Below are 20,812 nucleotides of genomic sequence, written 5' to 3'. Positions count from 1 at the left end.
TTCACCACCATTGTCACTCCTTAGGATCTTGATCTTTCTTCCGGTTAGGTTCTCTACTTCTGCCTTCCACTCCTTGAATTTGGTGAAGACTTCGGATTTCTCCTTCATGAAATAGACCCACACCTTCCTTGAAAAATCATCCAAGAAAGTCACGAAATAGCGAGCTCCACCCTTTGATTTAACCGGTGATGGCCCCCATACATCCGTGTGAATATAGTCTAGCACACCCGTGCTTTCTTTCTCTTTGTTTCGCTGCTTGAAAGCCACCTTTGATTGCTTTCCCATGGTACAATATTTGCAGAACTCAAGCTTCCAACTTTGAACACCCTTCAACAACTTTCTGTTGTGTAGTTCTTGCATGCCCCTCTCACTCATGTGCCCTAGCCTCAAATACCAAAGCTGAGTTTCATCCTCCGAGTCCTTGCTTGTGGATACAGCTGCTCCACCTGTAATTGTTGTACCACACAATCTATATAGGCAATTAGGTTGAACTTCTCCCTTTATAACCACAAGTGAACCTTTTGAGATTATGAGTTTCCCTCCATTTGCTTTAAATGAATAACCATTCTTATCAAGAGTTCCAAAGGAAATGAGATTCTTACGCAACTTTGGAATGTGCCTTACCATTCCAAGCGTCCTAACAGCCCCATCATGCATCTTCACCTTGATTGTACCGGTGCCTTTGACTCTACAAATTGAGCCATCCCCCATCATAACTTCGCCACCTTCTTCTTTCTCATATGTGTCAAACCACTCCCTGTTTGAGCACATATGGTATGAGCATCCGGAATCCAAAATCCAATCGGAAGAGGAACAACTTGAAGAATTAGCCAATGCATTTATTTTAACATTGCTACTCACACATAAAAGCTCACCATCACTCTCTGTGACTTCCTCAGTTGTGTTTGCTACATTTTTCCCTTTGTTCTTCTTCTCCTTCCATATGGGGCAATTCCTTTTCCAATGCTCCTTTGACCCACATTCAAAACAATCGTCTTTCGCCTTGGATTTGGACCTTCCTCTGTTGCCTTTCTTGCCTTCATGCTTCTTTGAACGGCCTCTCTCTCTGGTCTTTGCAACTAGACCTTCACCTTAAGAGTTTTCTCCCGAACGTTGAGCCATCTTATGGTGTGTCATGATGTTTTGCACCACAGGCTCAAAATCCAGAGTAACCTTCCCGAACATAAGAGTGGTTCGGAAGTGCTTATAGGACGGAGGTAAGGATGTCAACAACATAAGAGCCTTATCCTCCGTACTATAATTAACTTCCATTATTTGCAAGTCAGCAACACATCTATTGAAACTACTTAGATGTTCCACTAGATTACCTCCCTCCTACATCTTAAGATTTAGGAGTTCTTCCTTGAGGAAGAGTTTGTTGGACAGCGACTTCCCAGCAAACATCTCTTCGAGCTTCTCCCATGTTTGCTTCACTGTATCCTTCATCACGTTGATGAGCACCTCATTGGAGAGGTAGTTTTCGATGGCTCCTCTAGCTAACTCGTCAAGCACACCCCATTCATCATCTGTCATGCTAGTTGGCTTCTGTTGTGAATTAATGACTAACTCACTGCCCTTAAAGATCTTGTTGTTGATGGACTTTAGACAAAGAGCTCAATGATGGATGAGTCTTACACACACACACACAGAAATTAACCAAGCACAAATGACACAAGTGTTTATAGAGGTTCAGCAAATTGCCTACATCCTCTTTGGTGATCACCTTGAGAAATTTCACTAATGAAGATAGGTTACAACTTTGGTTTACAAAGGAAACCCCCTTAGAACACTACCCTCACAATCTGTTTCTCTCACACCCTTGCTCAACACCTTGATACACTTGGAGAACTCTCTTGCTCTCCCCTTGGCTATCTTGACAAAACTGAAAACTCTAACTCTCTCTACTCAGAATTCCAGCTTCTACCACTTACTATAATTCAACTTGTTTTCTCCTCTTGTGTTATCTTACTTCACCCCATTTCCTACACAAGCCAATGGACATAAGATAAGGCACCATCTTTGTCCTCCACGTTCCTCCTTTAGTCAATAACTTAGACTAAATGTCAGATCAAGTAGGTAAATGATATTCCACTCAGCCACCTCCCACTTACACCAGAAAATGGAGAGTGATCTCTTTGAAATAAGATAACCAATTAGCCATGAGTGCTCTCCCAACTATCCAGCAAGTAGTCAACGTTCATTTAACTCAGAAGTGACCCACTAAGCCTCTGAAATCTTGTGGAAAGCGATAGCCATCGAAAACACAGTTGAAAACACGTAAGGAAACGTCACAGCACGACTGGAGCGACCGGTCGTCAGGAATGGGCGACCGGTCGCCAGAAGTTTTCCCTACAGACTTTGAATCTGCTTCTAAACGACCGGTCGTAAAGCTCGTTGATATTGCTCCAGACTTCGAATCTGCTTCAAAACGACCGGTCGCAAATGTCCTGCGACCGGTCGCTTTTAGACAGATTCAAAATCATCCTTTCAGCGCCAAAACACACTTGTATCCTTAGGTGAGCCATTTTTCCAACAGCTTCTTCTCCTTGCCAACTAACACAACATGGAGATTTTGTTGTGTAAGAGCTGACTTCATCCTTCGTTGCCAAAGTGTGAAGTTCTCCTTCCCTGTGAAAGGCTTTAACTCCACCTTCATACTTGTTGCCTGTGGTTGCTTCAGCTGCTGTGAACTGCTGCCACTCTCAACTTCCTTGTCACTTGCCATCTTCAACACACTAGCACTCCAAAAGAAGAACTAGCACAACTGCCAACACAGCTCTGATACCACTTGTTGTGAATTAGGACCAATTCACTCCCCTTTAGACCTTGTTGTTGATGGACTTTGGACAAACTCAATGATGGATGAGTCTTACACACACACGCAGAAAATTAACCAAGCACAAATGACACAAGTGTTTATAGAGGTTCAGCAAATTTTGCCTACATCCTCTTGGTGATCCCCTTGAGAAATTTCACTAATGAAGATAGGTTACAACTTTGGTTTACAAATGGAAACCCCCTTAGAACACTACCCTCCCAATCTGTTTCTCTCACACCCTTGCTCAACACCTTGATACACTTGAGAACTCTCTCTTCTACTTGACTCACTAGTTTCCAGCTACTTTGCCTCTCTCTCATTTCTATCTTGCTTCCTCTTCCCTCAAATACACAACCCCTTGGACTTGAGAAAAGCTTCATCACATCTTCCCACGTTCTGCCCTTGTTTTACTGAAATAGATCGCACCTTGGGCAGACAAAGGGCTAGATAATGACAGCTACAAGTTCAGCTACCCAATAAAGAACCATAGGGTAGGTGCTCCTTGAAACAATCCAACATCCTTCCTTAATTTGCTCTCCTTGCTTCCCAGCAACTTGCCACCTTATATTTAAGTCTAAAGTAACTTAAAATATCCTTGCAAGTGGGTAGAAAACGATAGCACACTAAAGAAACTGTTCAAAAACAGTGAAGATTCGAAACAGCACGTGTTGGGCGACCGGTCTCTAGCTTCTTGCGACCGGTCTCATTTTGGCAAAGTGGCAAGCGACCGGTCGAAAGAAGCTTGCGACCGGTCGCCAGAAGTTCTTGCTCCAGACTTCGAACCTGCCTGAAAACGACCGGTCGCATGCTTCGTGCGACCGGTCGCTTTTGGGCAGAGTGTCCTGAGACCGGTCGCTAGAAACGGGCGACCGGTCGCTTCCTGTTCTGTCTCTGAAGCTTGTATCCTTTATGCGAGCCAATTTTCACAATAGAGAGTTGCAGTGTTTGTATGGACGAGTTTGAGGGAGGAACAACTGTCGCTTGCATGCCATGCTCTCATGTGTTTCATGGAGAGTGCATAGTAAACTGGCTCAGACAAAGTCACTACTGTCCTGTTGCCGCTTTGAGGTTCCGACTGATTGATGAAAACCTTTGCTTAATTGGTTCGATGTTCCTTTGAAGTTTGTCATTCTTTTAAGATCTCCTTGGATTGCATGAATGTTGTTGTAACTTGTAATTGAATTACATATATAAATATATATGATCCATTACGGTTTAATATTGTTCAGTGCTTTGCTTTGGTTTTTTACTCTTGAGTAGGGGTGGGCAGGGTATGAGATGACACGGGATGTCATCCCGGTGTCAATCCCGAATAGAGGAATCGGTACGGGATGACACGGGATGGGAGTTTTTGAAAACACGTTCAAATCATACCGGACCCAAACGGGATCGGTATGATTCGGTATCAATGTTGATACCGTAAAAAATCTGCAAATTTTCAAGTTCAATCAAATCTGAAAATCAAATGGCTGTTACAAGAGTTCAATCAAATCTGCAAATTTTCAAGTTGCTGAAAATCAAATGGCTGTTACAAGAGTTCAATCAAATCTGCAAATTTTCAAATCTCATATAAGCTTTTACAAGAGTTCAATCAAATCTGCAAATTTTCAAGTTCAATCAAATCTCATATAAGCTTTTACAAGAGTTCAATCAAATCTGCAAATTTTCAAGTTCAATCAAATCTGAAAATCAAATCTAATAACAAACAAAACAATCAATCAAGAGTTCAAGTTCAAGACATTTCAACAGTCAAATTACAAAGCAAGAAATGGAAATCTCTCACATAGACTTTTACAAAACAAATCAAGTCAAATTAAGTACAAACTTCAAAGCAAGAAATGGAAATATTAAATGGCATGTCCCTTTCCCTTTGGATCTACACCAAATGTGTTTGTACTAGTGGCAGCAAATGTGTTTGTACTAATGATCCCAAACCCAACTACGTTTAACACCTCTAGGTTTAGTTTCTGAGTTGATTTCACTTACTGAGTCATCATCATCATCTTCAGTTTGAGTTTGAGGTGGCACTGGCAGTACTTCTCCTTCTGCAAATTGGGTTGGATATGGTGCATATTGTGTTGGTGGTGGTGCTATCTCAAATGATGGTGAGGTTCCTGTTGAAGAAGCAATATATCCAGACTGCATGCAGAGAACAGAAGTATCAGATGGATATTATTAATAGATTCATAGTTACAAGCTTAGCAAAAGCAGTAATAATAGTAAAAACAAGTTTCGGGGCCTCTTACCATTCCAAATTCCCAATTGGGGCTTCGGGCTACGTTGGAGAGCTGCAGATGCAAGCATAATATACCTGCAAAGCTGCATCAAATAACAGTCACAAAAAAACAGAAGTATCAGATATGTTCTGTGACTGTCACAAAAAAAAAACCGTCTATTTAATATTTTAGGAGATCAAACATATTAATTTGAACACGAAGTATCAGATATGCACATGGTTTCTGTACATTAATATCAGATATGTTTGAAGTATCAGAAACCATGTACAGAAACATATTAATGTTTTTTTTTAAAAAAAAAAGTATCATATATGTTTGAAGTATCATATATGGGTTTGGGGTGATGAATTAGGAGGTGGGTTATTATAGAAAAGGGAAACGGAGTGGCCCAACTTACAAGCGTTGTATTACTTGTTTAAGAAAAAGAAGATAATAATGTAAAAGGGACAGGTAGTTGTGCCTGAAATCTGAGCACAGCAAGTGTTTTTGGCAAATGCTACGGAATTGTGTGTTGAATTGAAATGGTGTGTTCTTCTTGGACAATGGACACTGACAATGGAGATGGTCTTGAATCTATTTAATATTTTTCTTTAAGAACAAATCCCACTCAACTTCTTTAAGAACAGAACAGAAGTATCATATATATATATATATATACATAAACTGACAGTAGCCTAGCCCACTGCCCATATGCATGTCAATAATTCATGTCTTCCCAAAATCAAAACCAATCCATCCTAAATAATAAGAGAATTTATACCATATGGAATTAATAGATTCATGTCTTCCCAAAATCAAAACAATTTCTCAAATTTGAAAACAAATAATTTCAAACCAAAACAAGTTTCCATATATTATGAATACCTGAGAATCTGAGATCGGACTGAAATTGGTAGCAGAGGGTAATGGGCTTGAAGAAGAAGATCCCACAGAAATTCGGAGAAGCACGTTTGATGTCCAACAGAGAGAGATGGTTATTAGGGTTCGATTCGACTTCGACACAGAGATGTTTGGTTATTAGGGTTCTACTTCGACACAGAGAGAGAGAGAGAGAGAGAGAGAGAGAGAGAGAGAGAGAGAGAGAGAGAGAGAGAGGAGGAGAAGAAGAAGAGGAGATTGAGATTTGAGATGGATTCGATCGATGGTGGAGGGAAGGGAAGGAGAGAGGAAAAAAGCTTCTGATCTGAAAAATCTTTTCGTTCGTTCGTGTGAGAGAGAGAGATATCTGAAAAATCTTTCGTTCCTTCGTGTGAGAGAGAGATGTGAGAGATATATTAAATCTGAAATTTTGGAAATAATATTTTAATATTTATTATTTAATATTAATTAGTTACTGTACCGTACGGTATGGCACCAAACGGGATCACAAATCTGATACCGGTGTCGTGCCAAACAGTAACGGGATGACACGGTTTCATCCCGTTTAAGCATCAACACCAAACGGTTTGGCACGAGTTTGACACGGAATGGCACGGTTTCGGGACGGTATCGGTATTCCGGTTTTGATGCCCACCCCTACTCTTGAGGCTTAATTTGTTGTTCCTTGGTTAATTTTGAAGTTGTTCGGATCATACAAGCGGCAACTTTTTAGCCAGTAAATAGATTCACCATGGATACAAGCGCAACATACATATATAGGATACAGCATTAAAAGTTGCAGGTGGTTGTTCAATTGAGAGATAATAACATCAACAAAAATCCATGATCACCATAGCATCAATGCCACATCTCTAAACTCCTTTCCCAAATTGTGCTTTGCCAAATTCCACCTCTGTGTCTCTGGTGTGGTTTTGGATTTTAGACACGGTTGTTTAAGGCACTAGTACTACCTGACATTGAAGTGCACATTGGTACAGCCGTTACAGCTATTTGAGAATTACATGATGTGGGTTAGCCAGGGCCCACACCCTCATGCCCTTGTAAAGCAACCTTGTCAACTGGATATGTATAGTACTTAAACACATTAATTTGAGTTTTAATCTGCCGGGTGTTAATTCTTGTTAATGAATCTCCTTAAAGCAAATCAAGTTTGTGTGAAAATACTTGATTTATGGCGCTACCAATAAACTTTGCCAAATCTAAAGAAAATCCGAGTGAGTAAAATGTGCAAGTGCCTTGTAGTGCAACCTATGTCTTCAATGTTATTGCTTGTAAAAGGAAAAAGAAAAAAGTGAAAAGTACATAGAGGTGGCTTCCCTAACTCACTCACCCTAGGATGCATGCCAATGGGTGAAACCCTAGGATTTATGACAATGGGTGAAAGTTGGAAACTGAGGACATTTTTACTGAAGATGGAAGTGGTCCTAGAATGAGCCTGTTCTAGAATTTCATAAGGAGATTCTCGGATGAAGGATCTTTCTATTTTGTCAACTGTCATGATGTTTTTTTTATTTAGTCGGTAGGTTGAAATTGAAATGATACTGAATAAAAAGCCCATGGACCACATGCTGCAAGAGTCCAATGAATGCAAGCAGCTAGGAAGTGTGAGCTAGCTAAGGGTCCCCCCAAACACTTCAGTAAATAGAAAGTCACTTGTCCATGTTCTCAACAACGATGGTCTCCCTTGCCCGCCAACAAGTGCCTAATGCTGTGTGCCGGTCTGGATGGCACTGACTCCTCTGAGCTTGAGGTTGTCTTGTTGTCTCTCACCTAGCAATTGGTTATCTAGACGCAGTCCTTGTGCTGTGTTAGGTGTTTTTAATATTGTTTCCTTTGTTTTGTTGTCTGTGCTCAGTGATCATGTGCTGGCCAGTTTGATAATTTGGGAGTCTCTTCTTTTGGGTTCTCCCCTATTATACGAAGTTCGGTTAATCCGATTTGACCCAAAAAAAAAAAATTCAGGGTTTAGTAAGACTCCACTGAATTAAAGAGGAAATGCTAATATAGGATCAAAATCCCAATTCCCTGAACAAGTTCAAAACCTTATATGGAAAACATAGAATGCAGAGAGCAACATCATGAACCAAACACCAAAACAGCAGAAAATGGCTGGTCTAGCCAACCGGAGTTCCCCTAAACACTTCCTTAATGGGGTACAATATATCTCCCTTTTTCTTCATAAGGGAATGCAAGCAACTCAGTATCCACTATATATGATCGATCATGAAGGGCACATATGTCATTTGATATAGACTTCATTTATAAAACGGTGGGCTTCATCAGAATGGGAGGACCAGTAGAGAAAAAAAAAATGGCAGAGTTGAAGTTTTGAAAATTGAACCTGGTCAGGATTGCAGTCACTGGAGAGAACAAAAGTGAAGTGAGTGGTTTGTGGCCATAAGCTCTCACAAGTCTCAACCCTTCGTTCCCTTTCATATCCCAACTTGTCCCTTTCAGCATTTTCTTGGATGCAAAAGCATACATTCCAGAAGCAGGTCTTAGCAAGTAGCCACAGCACATATGAGGTTATGATCAGCCCTGAGGCAATCTGATAGATCTCCTTGAGAATAAGTGTGGGCCAGGTAATTAATTTCAAGCCTTCTGTTATTATGTGCCGCGATTGATTGTATATACCAGAATCTACTAAGTACTAGTGCTTTTATATATGAGTTGAAAACGCTGAAAAGGAAAGGCTTCTCTCATGGAGGAAAATGCATGTGAACAGAGGATAGAATGGCACATGACAATCACCTCAATATTATTCCTTTCTTCCATCTAGCCTCCAATGTCGTCTAGGTGCATTACTTAAAGATCGATTTCCTCCTCCGATTTTCTTCCTATTGAACAAGGACAAGGAAATAAGGAACAAGGCAACATAGACACAACCAAACACAAAGAGGGCCAGACACTATATATATAGCAGAGGTAGTTGCAACTCATAACCAACAAACCAAAACAAGCTTTGAAAGAAGTAGAAAGAAAGAAGTAGGAACTTTGTTAGGTGTCACCTAGAGTTCCCTTGACCACTTCATTGGGAAATAGTATTCTTTCAACTATACATCCTACTGAAGTGTTTGGGGGAACTCCAAGTGGCATTTGATTTTACAAAGAATAATGAAGGGGCTTATCCATTACAATGTACTTATTGTAGCAGCTCTAATAAAGAAGGATGAATGTTGTCAGGTGTCACCGAGAGTTCCCTTACTCACTTCATTGGGAAATAATTATTTCTGATCAATTATATATCCTACTGAAGTGTTTGGGGGAACTCCTGGTTGCATTTGACTATACAAAATACGAAAGGGCTTATCCGTGGCAATGTACTTATTGTAGAAGCTCTAATGAAGGAGGAGGAAAAATTGTCGAGTGTCACTGAGAGTTCCCTTGACCACTTCATTGGGAAATAATTCTTTTTGATCAATTATATATCCTACTGAAGTGTTTGGGGGAACTCTTGGTGGCATTTGATTTTACAAAGAACGAAAGGGCCTATCCGTCGCAATGTACTTATTGTAGAAGCTTTGATGAAAAAGGAGGAAATATTGCCAGGTATCACCGAGAGTTCCCTTGACCACTTCATTGGGAAATAATTCATTTTGATCAATTATATATCCCACTGAAGTGTTTGGGGGAACTCCTGGTGGCATTTGATTTTACAAAGAAGAACAAAGCGCTTACAAGCTTTCAACATTTCCACCACCATGGATTTCGAGTTTTAGTCCCCCATCGCAATGTACTTGGTGTATGAAGCTCTGGTAATGATCTAGTTTTCTACATTTCTCTTTTTGCAGCTAATCTTAAACTGTATGCACGCACACTTTATTTTTCATGAATTGATCAGCATGGAATAACATTGGACAGTTCTGCAGCAATAGCAGCAGCGCAGTAAGGACTTATTCTCAGCAATGTCATACAATAACTGGTTCTTATATTTTCTTCAGTTTTGATTTTCTTTTCAAAAACTCCATTGATCGTTAACTTTTTCTATTTTGTTTTGTTTGCCACAAGAGATCAACAACAGGAGAAAACCAAATCAATATAGACAGTTGCAGCAAAACAGTCCAAGAAGGGACGAACCTGACAGAGCAAAGTTTGTGCCTAAAACTAGAGGCTGAGGACAATAGGACTTGTTGGCTGCCTCTGTATTGCCCACTAGACAATTAATTCTATGGCCAAGAATGATACAGAATATTAGAAGCAAAAGTGGAAAAGTCAGCCATTGGATTTACAGACAACAAAGCAAATTAAGGAAAACAAGTTATATTATGTTTAATTTTCTTCCTAGCTTCCATGATTTTACATTGAATTAATCTTTGGTTCTGTTCAAACAAAATACTAAAACCTGCCATGGCCATTGTTACCTCATGATGGCTGATGAGCTCATCATCCTGAGGGAAGTTGAGGAGGAACCTCCTCATCACATAGACAGTTAAGTTGAATTATGCCCAAATGAGCCAATACAAGGTTTCCCATATGCCTTTTTTTTGTCACAAATTTTCAGTACCAATATTATATCACCACAAAAATAGGATACGAAACTCTAAAGAATTTTTTAATTAGGGTTTCATGCTGGAGAGAGAGGAAAGAGAAAGTCTTACGACCCCGTTTAAGGAATGGGCCCAATGTTAAGATTTAACATCCAAAAGCACTATGGCCCCAACAGAAAAAAAATATGCAAACGAAGTTGTTCCAATAGAAATGAGATGGGCCTGGAGGAGGTGGTCCAAAACAAAATACTTTCATGCAAACACCCAAAATAATCAGAGAGTTGTTATGCTCTTGGAACCTAAAATTAGGATTTTTCCCTATAAAAAAATTATCTAAAATCGTAATTGACTAAATATTATTGCAAGGAAAATACTTCTCTCATTCCCAAGTTGGAAATTCTATATTCTTGCCAATAATAGTATGATATGTGTGCATAAATTTTCTTTTTGTGTTTTTGATGAATTAGTTTTGCATATATGCAAACTGTGATCTGCCGAAAGGATGAGTATCTCATTCCAGGGAAAGAGGCAAACAATATCCTTATTCCAATCGTTGACTTGACTCATGCAATCGATCAACCAAATAATTAAAGGTCCACACTAGTTAAGAGTTGACCCGGTCAAACACATGTGAAATTGGTACTTAGGTGAAAGAGGTAAATTAAACCCCAATTAGAAAGATCTATTACAATAATGCTCAAATAATCCTAGAAACAATATGACTAGTCAAATACTAGTCATTGACTTACGAATAAACAAGCAAAGCACATACTCATCACAAATCAAATATAAGAACCTGCAAGCCTAGAAGATAACCACATGACAACCTAGGCACTCGGAAGGACCTGTCAATCTAGGCATCCCCTATGCTAGCAACAAATAGAGTGATCAGTGTGTGAACATTCATCAACATTTCAGAGATAACAGATACAATATGGCTAGTCATAAAAATAAGGACAACACCCCAGAAATGTTCACCCAGAAACCCACAATTGGGAAAAACTGGGGGTCATCACTCTGACTAGGCAATCCATTAAGTCAAGAAGATTCTTACAGGCAAAAGTAATCACCAACTCAAACAATCCTAGATCTATTAAGGAAATGAGCACTACCTCCCTGTGCAACCTTCTTCTCTAAACTTAGTTGAGATAGTAGCTTGTCCTTCATGGAAATGGCAGCTAATCCATCAGCTTCTTCACCCAATGGCACTGCAACTCAGCTCCGGATCGTCACCGATGAATGAAATATAGATTCTAAAATGAAATGGTCAATTTCTTCAAGAAACCATCCTCTTGAAGAAATCAACAGAGAATCTGATCTAGCTAGGATGATGAAGTGTTTAAACTAAACTCTAGATGTAGATTTCAAAAACCAATCTTCAAAAACTCATAATGAAAATCCAAATCTCACTAAGTAAAGAATTCAAAGTAAAAGTTTTACTCTAAAAAATTCTCAATGGGTGAAGTGGATTTCAAAGATCAAAACATATTTTAAAAAACAATTTTAAAACCTCATAATGAAAATTGGAGACTTTCCTAAGAGAAGAAGATGCAGAGCAAAACCAAAACTCTCAAAAACCTCTCTCTATAAAAGTGACGGCTATAGGAGCCAAGACTCTTTTACCCAAAATAGCTAGGTCAGAAAATAATCCACATGGCAGCTAATAATTGAAGCTATAAAGAGACAAAAATCGTTAGGAAAGAAAACCTACAGCTGGCCAAGTGTGAGTCTCACGTGAGATTTTAAATGAGCTATCAGTAATGGATGACTAGTCATCACGTTGACTCGATATGTCCTAATATATATGCAATGCATGATTTACCTTTGAAGATCTTGATTGCATCGTGCCACTGTTGATCTCAGCCACAAGAATCATCTTCAACTAGACTAACCTAGTCTAATTAACCTTGAGCTTGATGAATTATATGTGCAATTACAAAGTTGTCAAGGGAAGCTAAAAACCTTAGCTAAACATAACATAACAACATGTAAACATGAAAGCTTTAGAGCGGGGGGGTTTTCCCCCGAATCGCGTCGGATTTTCGGTGTTCTTTGGCTTTTGGTCCTTTTGAGTTTAAAGATCCAATTTTTGCCCCAATTCCTCCAAAGCTAAAAGGTACATTAGGGTTTCATGCTAGAGAGAGAGAGAGGAAAGAGAAAGAACCATACAAACCCATTTAAGGAGTTTATTGACAAAGGAAATAGGCCCACGTTAAGATTTAACATCCAAAAGCACTATGGCCCCAACAGAATAAATATCCAAGCAAAGTGTTCCAGTAGAAATGAGCTGGGCCCCGGCACTTTCACGCAAAATAAACAGAGTTGTAAAGTTATTTTATTTTTTTTGTTCAAAGAGAGGGGCTATGTTATTGGAACCTAAAATCCTATTTTGCCTTTAAAAAATCTGATATCATAATTGACTAAGATTTCAAGTATATTGACCCATTGACCCCAAATTTTTTTATATACAATTGATAATCTAAATTGTTTTTCATGGAGGTAAAAGATGAATTAGTCATAACACAAATATATCCTTTCTAATCCTCACAAAATAAAATTTAAAAAAAAAAAAAAACTCGTTCAACTCTATCTTATTTCTTGCTTTAACAAAATTTTGAATCTTATGACTTATCTAATCAAATTCAATCCTAAGCACTTGATTTATGCTAGGAATAAAATTTGAATTAAAAAAGAGTTATGGAAGGAAATCCAAGATATATATATATATATATCTCTCCAAGCAATAGCTAGCTGGCTAACACAAGTTAGTGGACCGGGCTAGCTCCATTTAAAATGCCGGTTGCTTGTTTGAATTACCAACTTTACTTGAGATTAAAAAATGTTTCTAATTAACCATGAGATGTGGTGTGGTGGTAGCTCACCTCATTCCTTAACCATGAGGTTGGAGGTTCGATCCCCGCACATGGGAATGGAGCGCATTTCGTGGCCAGCCGTTTACCTCCATTGGGAGAGCTCCCACGGCGAAAGGGATTAGTCACTGCTGTAGGCGGTGGATACCCTTGGGTCTTACCTAAAAAAAATGTTTCTAATTTTTCCTAAAACAAGTGCGTGTTTAAGAAACTTGTTGCGCGGAAGAAAGCGAATTTGGAAACAAACCACCCTAATTTTTCCTCAAATGTTTCCAATCTCTATATATACTTGTTAGTCCCATCCCTAACTCTACACAACTCTAAAATATTAGCTACTTCTTCCCTTTAAGAAACTATTGCTCATCACTGATCATCAATTGCCATGGACGACGAAGCAATTGAAGTCCATCACGAGGAGAGGCACTTCAGCTTTAAAGCTTCTCCAAGTTGAGCAATGGCAACAAGATCACCACTTGGCCTGCGCCGATTCGTTCAACTCTCCATCCATAGAATCTTGACTTAATCTGATAAGCTAAGTATAATGTGACTTAGGGGGCTCCAATGCAAGCCTACGTGTATTGGAGATTTTGTTTTGAAAATGTAAGACCTTAAATATAGGAATGAAAGTGATTGAAGAGGATGTGTGCTAAAAATAGAAAAGCTGTGGCCATGGGGAGAACTTGTGACCACTCACTTCAACAATATTCCCACCCTCTCATGTTCCCCACAATTCTGACCAGGTTCATCATCAATTTAGGTCATTGGGCAACCCTACAAGGTCTGAGGATATCATGTGTCTAATCTAATGGTTCTCCTACGTTGTACGTAGTACATACGAGAAGGGCTATAGCAAGGCCTTCTTAATTCAGATATCATGAATGAGCAGTAGCCTAGCTAGCTACTATAAATATTGTAGGTAACTCCCCTACACAAGAACACCACAACAAGAGAAAGAAATCAGAAGAGATCGTCAGTTGTTCCTTAGAGTTCCCTTGATCACTTCATTGGGGAAATGATCACGGGTAGTACATATGTACCCTAATTTATCCTACTGTGTTCAAAGATTACAGAAAAATTGTCAGTGAACCTAGACGCAACTATGAACTAGCTTCATGGGAATATCTGTAAGACAATAACTTGTCTTACGTGAATGTGGTCTTCTAATCCTATAAGGATTTGGCAATTCACACTGATCTAGGAGTGCAGACTCAAACATTATCTGCGGTTCCTTTTCTAAAGAGTGTTTTAATAAGAAAAGAACTTAGAGAATTCCTAATTCCATATGGATTGAAACACACTACCCTAATGCAATCTGGATTACTTAAGTATTTCTTAATGGGCAGGAAACTTAAGTAAATGCATATAAATAGAAGTCCCTTCTCTAGCAGTCGATCTAACCTACTCATACAGAAATCTCACCCCATAAGAGAAAGAGCTTAAGTACTGCATAGAAGAAGAAGATCTCTATCCTACCTACTGAAGCCATGTCTGATCAAGGTTAGTATTATTGAATAAAGGCTTGAAATAACTTACAATATCGACTTCGAGTAGTGTTGTTAATATTATGTTAACTCGCAATTGTACGGGGCAATTAGTAGTATAGCAAGACAAGTACGAGGTCGTACCCACGAAGACTGAGAAGTTAAAACTAGTTATGTACTTAGATTACCAAATTCAAGAAAGTAGGAGGTTATGTCTAAAACAGAATTTAAAACAAGAGTGGTTGTGATTGTTGAACAAAAGAAGCAAAATGAAATTGCAAACAAAAACAAGTAAACAAATGTAACAAAGAGTGGTTTTAAGAGTTGGAAAACAGATTTTGAGACTAGGGCATTCGAATCACCATAACAATTCAATTCTGGGTTATAAAGATTCAAGTAACAAGTCTAATTCAGATTCAAAGATTGATTCTAGCTAAAGTATGATTAGGCCATGGTGTTTGGTCCTAACATTGTGTTCCTAATTCCCTAATTTGATCATTTGTTGTCTAACCTAAAATTAAGCATTAGGAACCCATTAAGCATAGAAGAACATTTTAAACAACCAAGTATGTATCTAATCCCTGTTGTCGAATGTCCATACATACTCTTCCTATTCATAGTTCAATTCGAATTAAAGCATGGTGTATACTCTTAATTCAAACCAAGATAGTTAACAAACAAGTTCTAATAGTGATCAATCATTCAAACAAGCATGTTAACTTATAAGCATAATGAATAAGAACATGAATCATGAATCAAACTTGAAACTCCAAACTTATAAACCCAGAATATTCATGTTAGGTTACATCGAAGCCCTAGTTATGGATTTAGCTACTCATAATGGAAAAGAGACTTGAACAGAAATGAGAAAACATAATGAATGCAATAAGAGTAGAAAAACCCTTTTTCTGAAGTTCTTGTGGTGTCCAAGGCTTCTCCAAGTGCTTCTCCACTTCTAATGCTTCTCCAAGAGCTTCCCCACTTCTAGAAAGATGTATGAAGGATATGGAGGTGATTTGGGATGAGTTTGAGTGAGTGGTGATGGCTAAGGAAGATGAAATTCGTAGGGAAATGGAAGAGAGGTTTGCTGGAGTTGTTTTGGTGATTGTTGGAGTGTTTGGGATTTTGAGAGTGTTTGAGGATGGCTGGAGTGAATTGTGGGGTTGTGAATCCCAGGATTTGTTGTGTCTTGAATGTGGAATGGATGTGGTATTTATAGGGAGAGGGGAGTGATAAATCTGAATTCAATATGGCTAATGCATACAACACTTGCATTATAAAAGATGAATTGGTTGATGCACTTCACTAATGCATACAACACTTGCATTATAAAATCTGAATTGGTTGATGCACTTCACCAATAAATCCCACCAGCAGCCCTAGCTCATCTTCATGTCACCATGACCAAGCTTCCAACCAGCTACAATAGCTCATACCTAGCTCACCATGACCAAGCTTCCAACCAGCTCATCCTCATGTCAGCATGACCAGCAACTTCTTGGGCTTACGAATTGGGCTAGGCTGAATCAAATGATGACTTTAAGATGTCTATTGTGAAGTTCAGAATGTGTTTGATCCAACCACAAAAGTATTGGCCCAATCCAAGCTCGGATGAAGAAGTTAAGGCCAAAACAAATTGCTAACTCGTTTTGCTCGCTGACAAAATCCATCCTGAGCATGGTTCTGTGTTTGCTAGGTAGCGGACTCCAGATTTATCCAATGGGGATGAATTTTGGATATGTTATAGTACACACCCATTGGAACAACTTTCATGAAGAATGCTGCCTCATCCGAGCTGTGTAGGTTGCTGAAACAAAGCTTGCAATATGACCTACGGAACTGGACTGGCAGGGGGCTGTAGCCAAAATGAGTTTGTCTTTAAGCTCTTCTTCCATTCATCCAAATCAGGCCTAAACATGCTTGAATTGCATGAATTATGCTCTCTTACTCTATTGGCCTACAAAACACACAAATAGAGGCAAATAACTCAGAATTATAGGAAACTAAGCAAAAGAAGTAAGTAAATTGGGCATGTATATGTATGAAATTATGAGCTTAACAAGTAGCCACATGCCAGTAATTATTCCTAATAAATGGCTGAAAATCACAATTAAAATGATTAAAATGGGTGTCCTTTGTTATATATTGTTGTGACGTGGAAGCTGCGTTAAAAAGGTTGTTCAAGTTGTTGAAACGCATGTGGCAAATGAAGACCTGACACTATCTCTATGAATCTATGATCTCTATCAAAAAGATTGACGAGGAAGATGCGCCTCGGAAATGCAAGATGCTTTGCTGGGGGATAGAGAAAGCTCTGGGGGGCTTGTCGAGCTTTATCACTTACTAGATGTACAACTACTTTATTCTCTACTATTCATCTTCCCCATGTTTCTGTCTAGATTCAAATTTCAACAACTCAATATATATGATTACATGGATGGATAGATTTACTCTTTACTTAGCAATTGCTGAAACCACAACTGATTGATATGTTGCTTTGCTAACTACTAATCTCTCAGTTTGTTCGTAATTAACTATCCAAACTCTCTGAATTAAGACCCAACTAAGTTGGGCAAAATCAAAGTTGTTGGAAATGTCATGTATAGTGTATGTATGCATTTGCTCAGAGTTCGGATCTTTTGTCCCCAAACTACCTGTCCCCTCCTTATCACCTATTTAATATTTTGACATTTGTCCATAAACTTAACATAAGACAAACTCTGTTAATACTCTTTGTCCTTTCTTCGTCTCCCATCGCCTCTGTAATTTCAATGATTTCTCCACCGTTAGTAGTCAGCAGCGGACAAAAAGACACAATTTCGTCCATCTTGTTTTTCTAATTTTTTTTCCTATCCATTTTTTCCCCTTAGCAAAAAGAAATCCCAACTTCGAAGCTCCCTTCCTGACTTTTGAATCTTAATTTCTAGCAATTGCCCTTGTTTTAGAAATTTCACGCAACCCATAAGCCCATCTGACATTATCAGTATGTTGGAATTTTTTGGTAATACAAGTAGAAAATCACTCAAGATATTATGCAAAGATAAGAGAAAGAGAATTTTGGAATTGGAACTTAGAGGTCTAGCTTTAGAGAGAAGTCTAGACTTGTTTCTGTATTTTTTTTTCTTTTCAATTGATTCACAATGAGAGCAACTCACTCTAAAAAATATCTATTACAAGCTTAATTGCCCACTAGGTGGTTAGCTTATTGATACAGCGCGTTTAGCAAATACATACATGGACCATTGGGATCACGTTCATGCATGAGGAAAGTCTTAATAACCTATATTAAATAAGTGTCTCTTCATATGTGGGAGTTATCTAGGTTCATGAATAAAGTTATGGAGAGTCTTTTCATCTTTGTGAGTTATAGGGAGATTTAATGTGAAGTTATCATTAGGAGGGAAGTTGGGATAAGAAAGGTTTAGGAGAGTTATGAGGAGTTATCTCATCTTGATTGAGAGGCTCCTATAAATAATGCATGAAATTGTAGGAAAGGTCAGTTGATGTTTATTATTGAATGAAGATTGAGATTTTTCTCTCATATCTTTACTCTTTTCTTGGGTATTCTCAAAATTAACAGATTAGAGTTTTAATTCCGGGTATTCTTAGAATCAACGGAGTTAAGTTTGCTCGAAAATTATCTTTTGTTCTTGTTCCGCTGCATCAGTTGGTATCAGAGCAGGCTTTCGGCCTGCACTCCGAGATCCTGGTGCCCGAAAAAATTAAATTTATAAAAAATAATAATAATATAAAAATATAAAAAATAAATAAAAAAAAAAGAAGTCTAGCTCTATGGCTCCAAGAGGCGGAGGACGCGGTGGTCGGCAAAATGTTGAGGATGCAAGGTACGCACGTTTAGAGGAACAAATCCAACAATTTGAGGAGCGCTTTGACAAGATTGCGGAACAAATTGCTGCACTAAATATTGAGAACCGATCTCAAAGTCATCATGAAGAGGAGGAAGAACGTTATGAAAGTGAAGAGGCTGAAAATCCATTTGGGAATCATAGACGAAGAAGACATGTTCCCCCACGAGATCATGGGCGATGGGAGTCGGGTTTCAAACTCAAAATTCTAGAATTTAAAGGATGTTTGCAACCAGAAGAATTCTTGGATTGGGTTGCTGCGCAGTTGAAGAAGTTTTTGGATTTCAAAGATGTGCCACAAGACGAGCGGGTTCCCTTAGTGGCTACTCGATTTCGAGGCAGAGCGTCTGTGTGGTGGGTGGCAGCAACTGAAGCAAACTCGAGTCCGAAAAGAAAAGCAGAAAATTGATACGTGGGAAAAATTGCTAAAGTATATATGCGAACCACCTTCCTTCCACACAATTACTCTAGAGCATTGTATCAACAACTCCAGAACTTGCGCCAAGGTTCTCGCTCTGTCGATGAATACACAACAGAGTTCTATCAATTGACTGCCCGTATTGATTTGGGAGAGTCTGAAGATCAGTTGGTATCAGAGTGGGATTCAATTGCAAAATTGAAATCCTGGGGAGGAACTGCACGCTAGTTGTGTAGTTAGTCAAATCTACATCAGCTGTTATAAAAAATGGTTAGTGGTGATCATACATTTGATCATTTATTAGATTTGGATCTCCCTCCAATATTTGATCGATGTTCAGATGGTTCTTGCGAGATTTGTTGTGATTATTATTTTACAGTTGAGAAGGTTTTTGACACGAAACTGAAATAAATGGAATGCATTGAAGAAGTTGTGGAAAATTATGTCAACCTACATATTGCAATTGTCGATGATTCCGTCACTTCATTAAACTCTCATGATACTTTCGAAGTTGTTGAATATATTGATTTCATGAGGGTTGTAAATTTCAATCATCATAGTGCAACCACTTTGGTTGATACCATATATAGAATATCTGGGTTAAGAGATTGGCCGTGGAGAATTTACACAATTTGAGAATATTCAAATATTCAAAATATTTATTTCTTTGGAGTTGGAGATTTCAATTTGAAAACCAACAATCAATGATCATGATTTTAATCCGAAAAGGCATAAATTCGAGGGTGAATTTTTGCCAACCTGGGGAGGTGATGCAGCGCGTTTAGCAAATACATACATGGACCATTGGGATCACGTTCATGCATGAGGAAAGTCTTAATAACCTATTGTTGAGGCCCAAAAAATCCAAGGTTGGGCCCAAATATATTTCTAGCCCAATACGACACCTAACTTGGGAAGAAACCCAACTTGGGTGCGCAAGAGTTCGTCATATACGCTTGCACACGTGCCACACCAAGCAAATAAGCAACACGCCACGCTACAAGCTTAAGTGGGCCTAAGCCACACGAATGCCTGGGGCTTGCTGAGCGGGTTGTGGTATGGATGGTTACGAGTTTTTATGAGGCCCATTGATGAGTCGAGAAATGGAAGTTTTGGGCTACTTGGGTGCCCCGAAACTCGAGCCCATTTCTTGAGCCCAAATATGTGGGGAAGCATAAAAGAGAGAAAAAAAACCCAATACTCTAGAAAAACCAGCCCAAATACTCTACGAAAAATAGCCCATCATTTTGATAAAATAGCCCATTACCTAAGGAGATTAGCCCATTCTCTTAATTGGCTAACCCATCACCTTAGGAAAGCCCAAGCAACCAAGAAGAAAATATCTGCAATCTCCAGCACATGGCTGGAGACAAAAGCCTCGACAAAAGCCAAAGCTGCCTATGTATGCAGGCTGCTGGGAATCTCCAGCACATGGCCAAAGACAATTCCCAACACAAGCCATCCAGAAAACCAAAGGATACTTGAGCAAAACACCCTTCAAACCAGCGTGCATACCCATTTCCTTTCCCTCATTAGACCTGGCCATGGAAGAAGGAAGGAAAGAAAGGAGGGAGATGGCTGGGAATAGGAATTCTCCACTGAGGCAGTCGCGGGAAGAGCATTGAGCTCCCAAAAATCCCTGATTTTGTGAGATTAGGCAGAGGGGATTTTTACCATGATAAGATAAGTCATAGGAAGGGTGGAAAAAGGAAGGAAAAAGATTGGCCAAAATAGATAGAAATCATTAGGGTTTCTT

At 38.9% G+C, this 20,812-nt stretch overlaps 1 protein-coding gene across 1 annotated transcript; it reads right to left on the bottom strand.

Moving 5' to 3' along the window:
* Window positions 1–4,562: 4,562 nt before the first annotated feature.
* On the bottom strand, window positions 4,563–12,008 carry LOC110751419 (uncharacterized). Its single transcript, XM_088254636.1, has 4 exons — window positions 11,534–12,008; window positions 8,276–8,771; window positions 5,065–5,137; window positions 4,563–4,957 (listed from the first exon to the last, which is right to left on the bottom strand). Exons 2-4 carry the CDS (start codon window positions 8,452–8,454, stop codon window positions 4,739–4,741), a joined length of 471 nt encoding a protein of 156 aa, XP_088110762.1. The 5' UTR covers window positions 8,455–8,771; window positions 11,534–12,008; the 3' UTR covers window positions 4,563–4,738.
* Window positions 12,009–20,812: the final 8,804 nt, after the last annotated feature.

Source organism: Prunus avium, chromosome 1, assembly GCF_965620075.1.
Source record: "Prunus avium chromosome 1, drPruAviu1.hap1.1, whole genome shotgun sequence".
Classification (NCBI taxonomy): domain Eukaryota; kingdom Viridiplantae; phylum Streptophyta; class Magnoliopsida; order Rosales; family Rosaceae; genus Prunus; species Prunus avium.
This window is presented reverse-complemented; position numbering and strand designations above follow the sequence as displayed.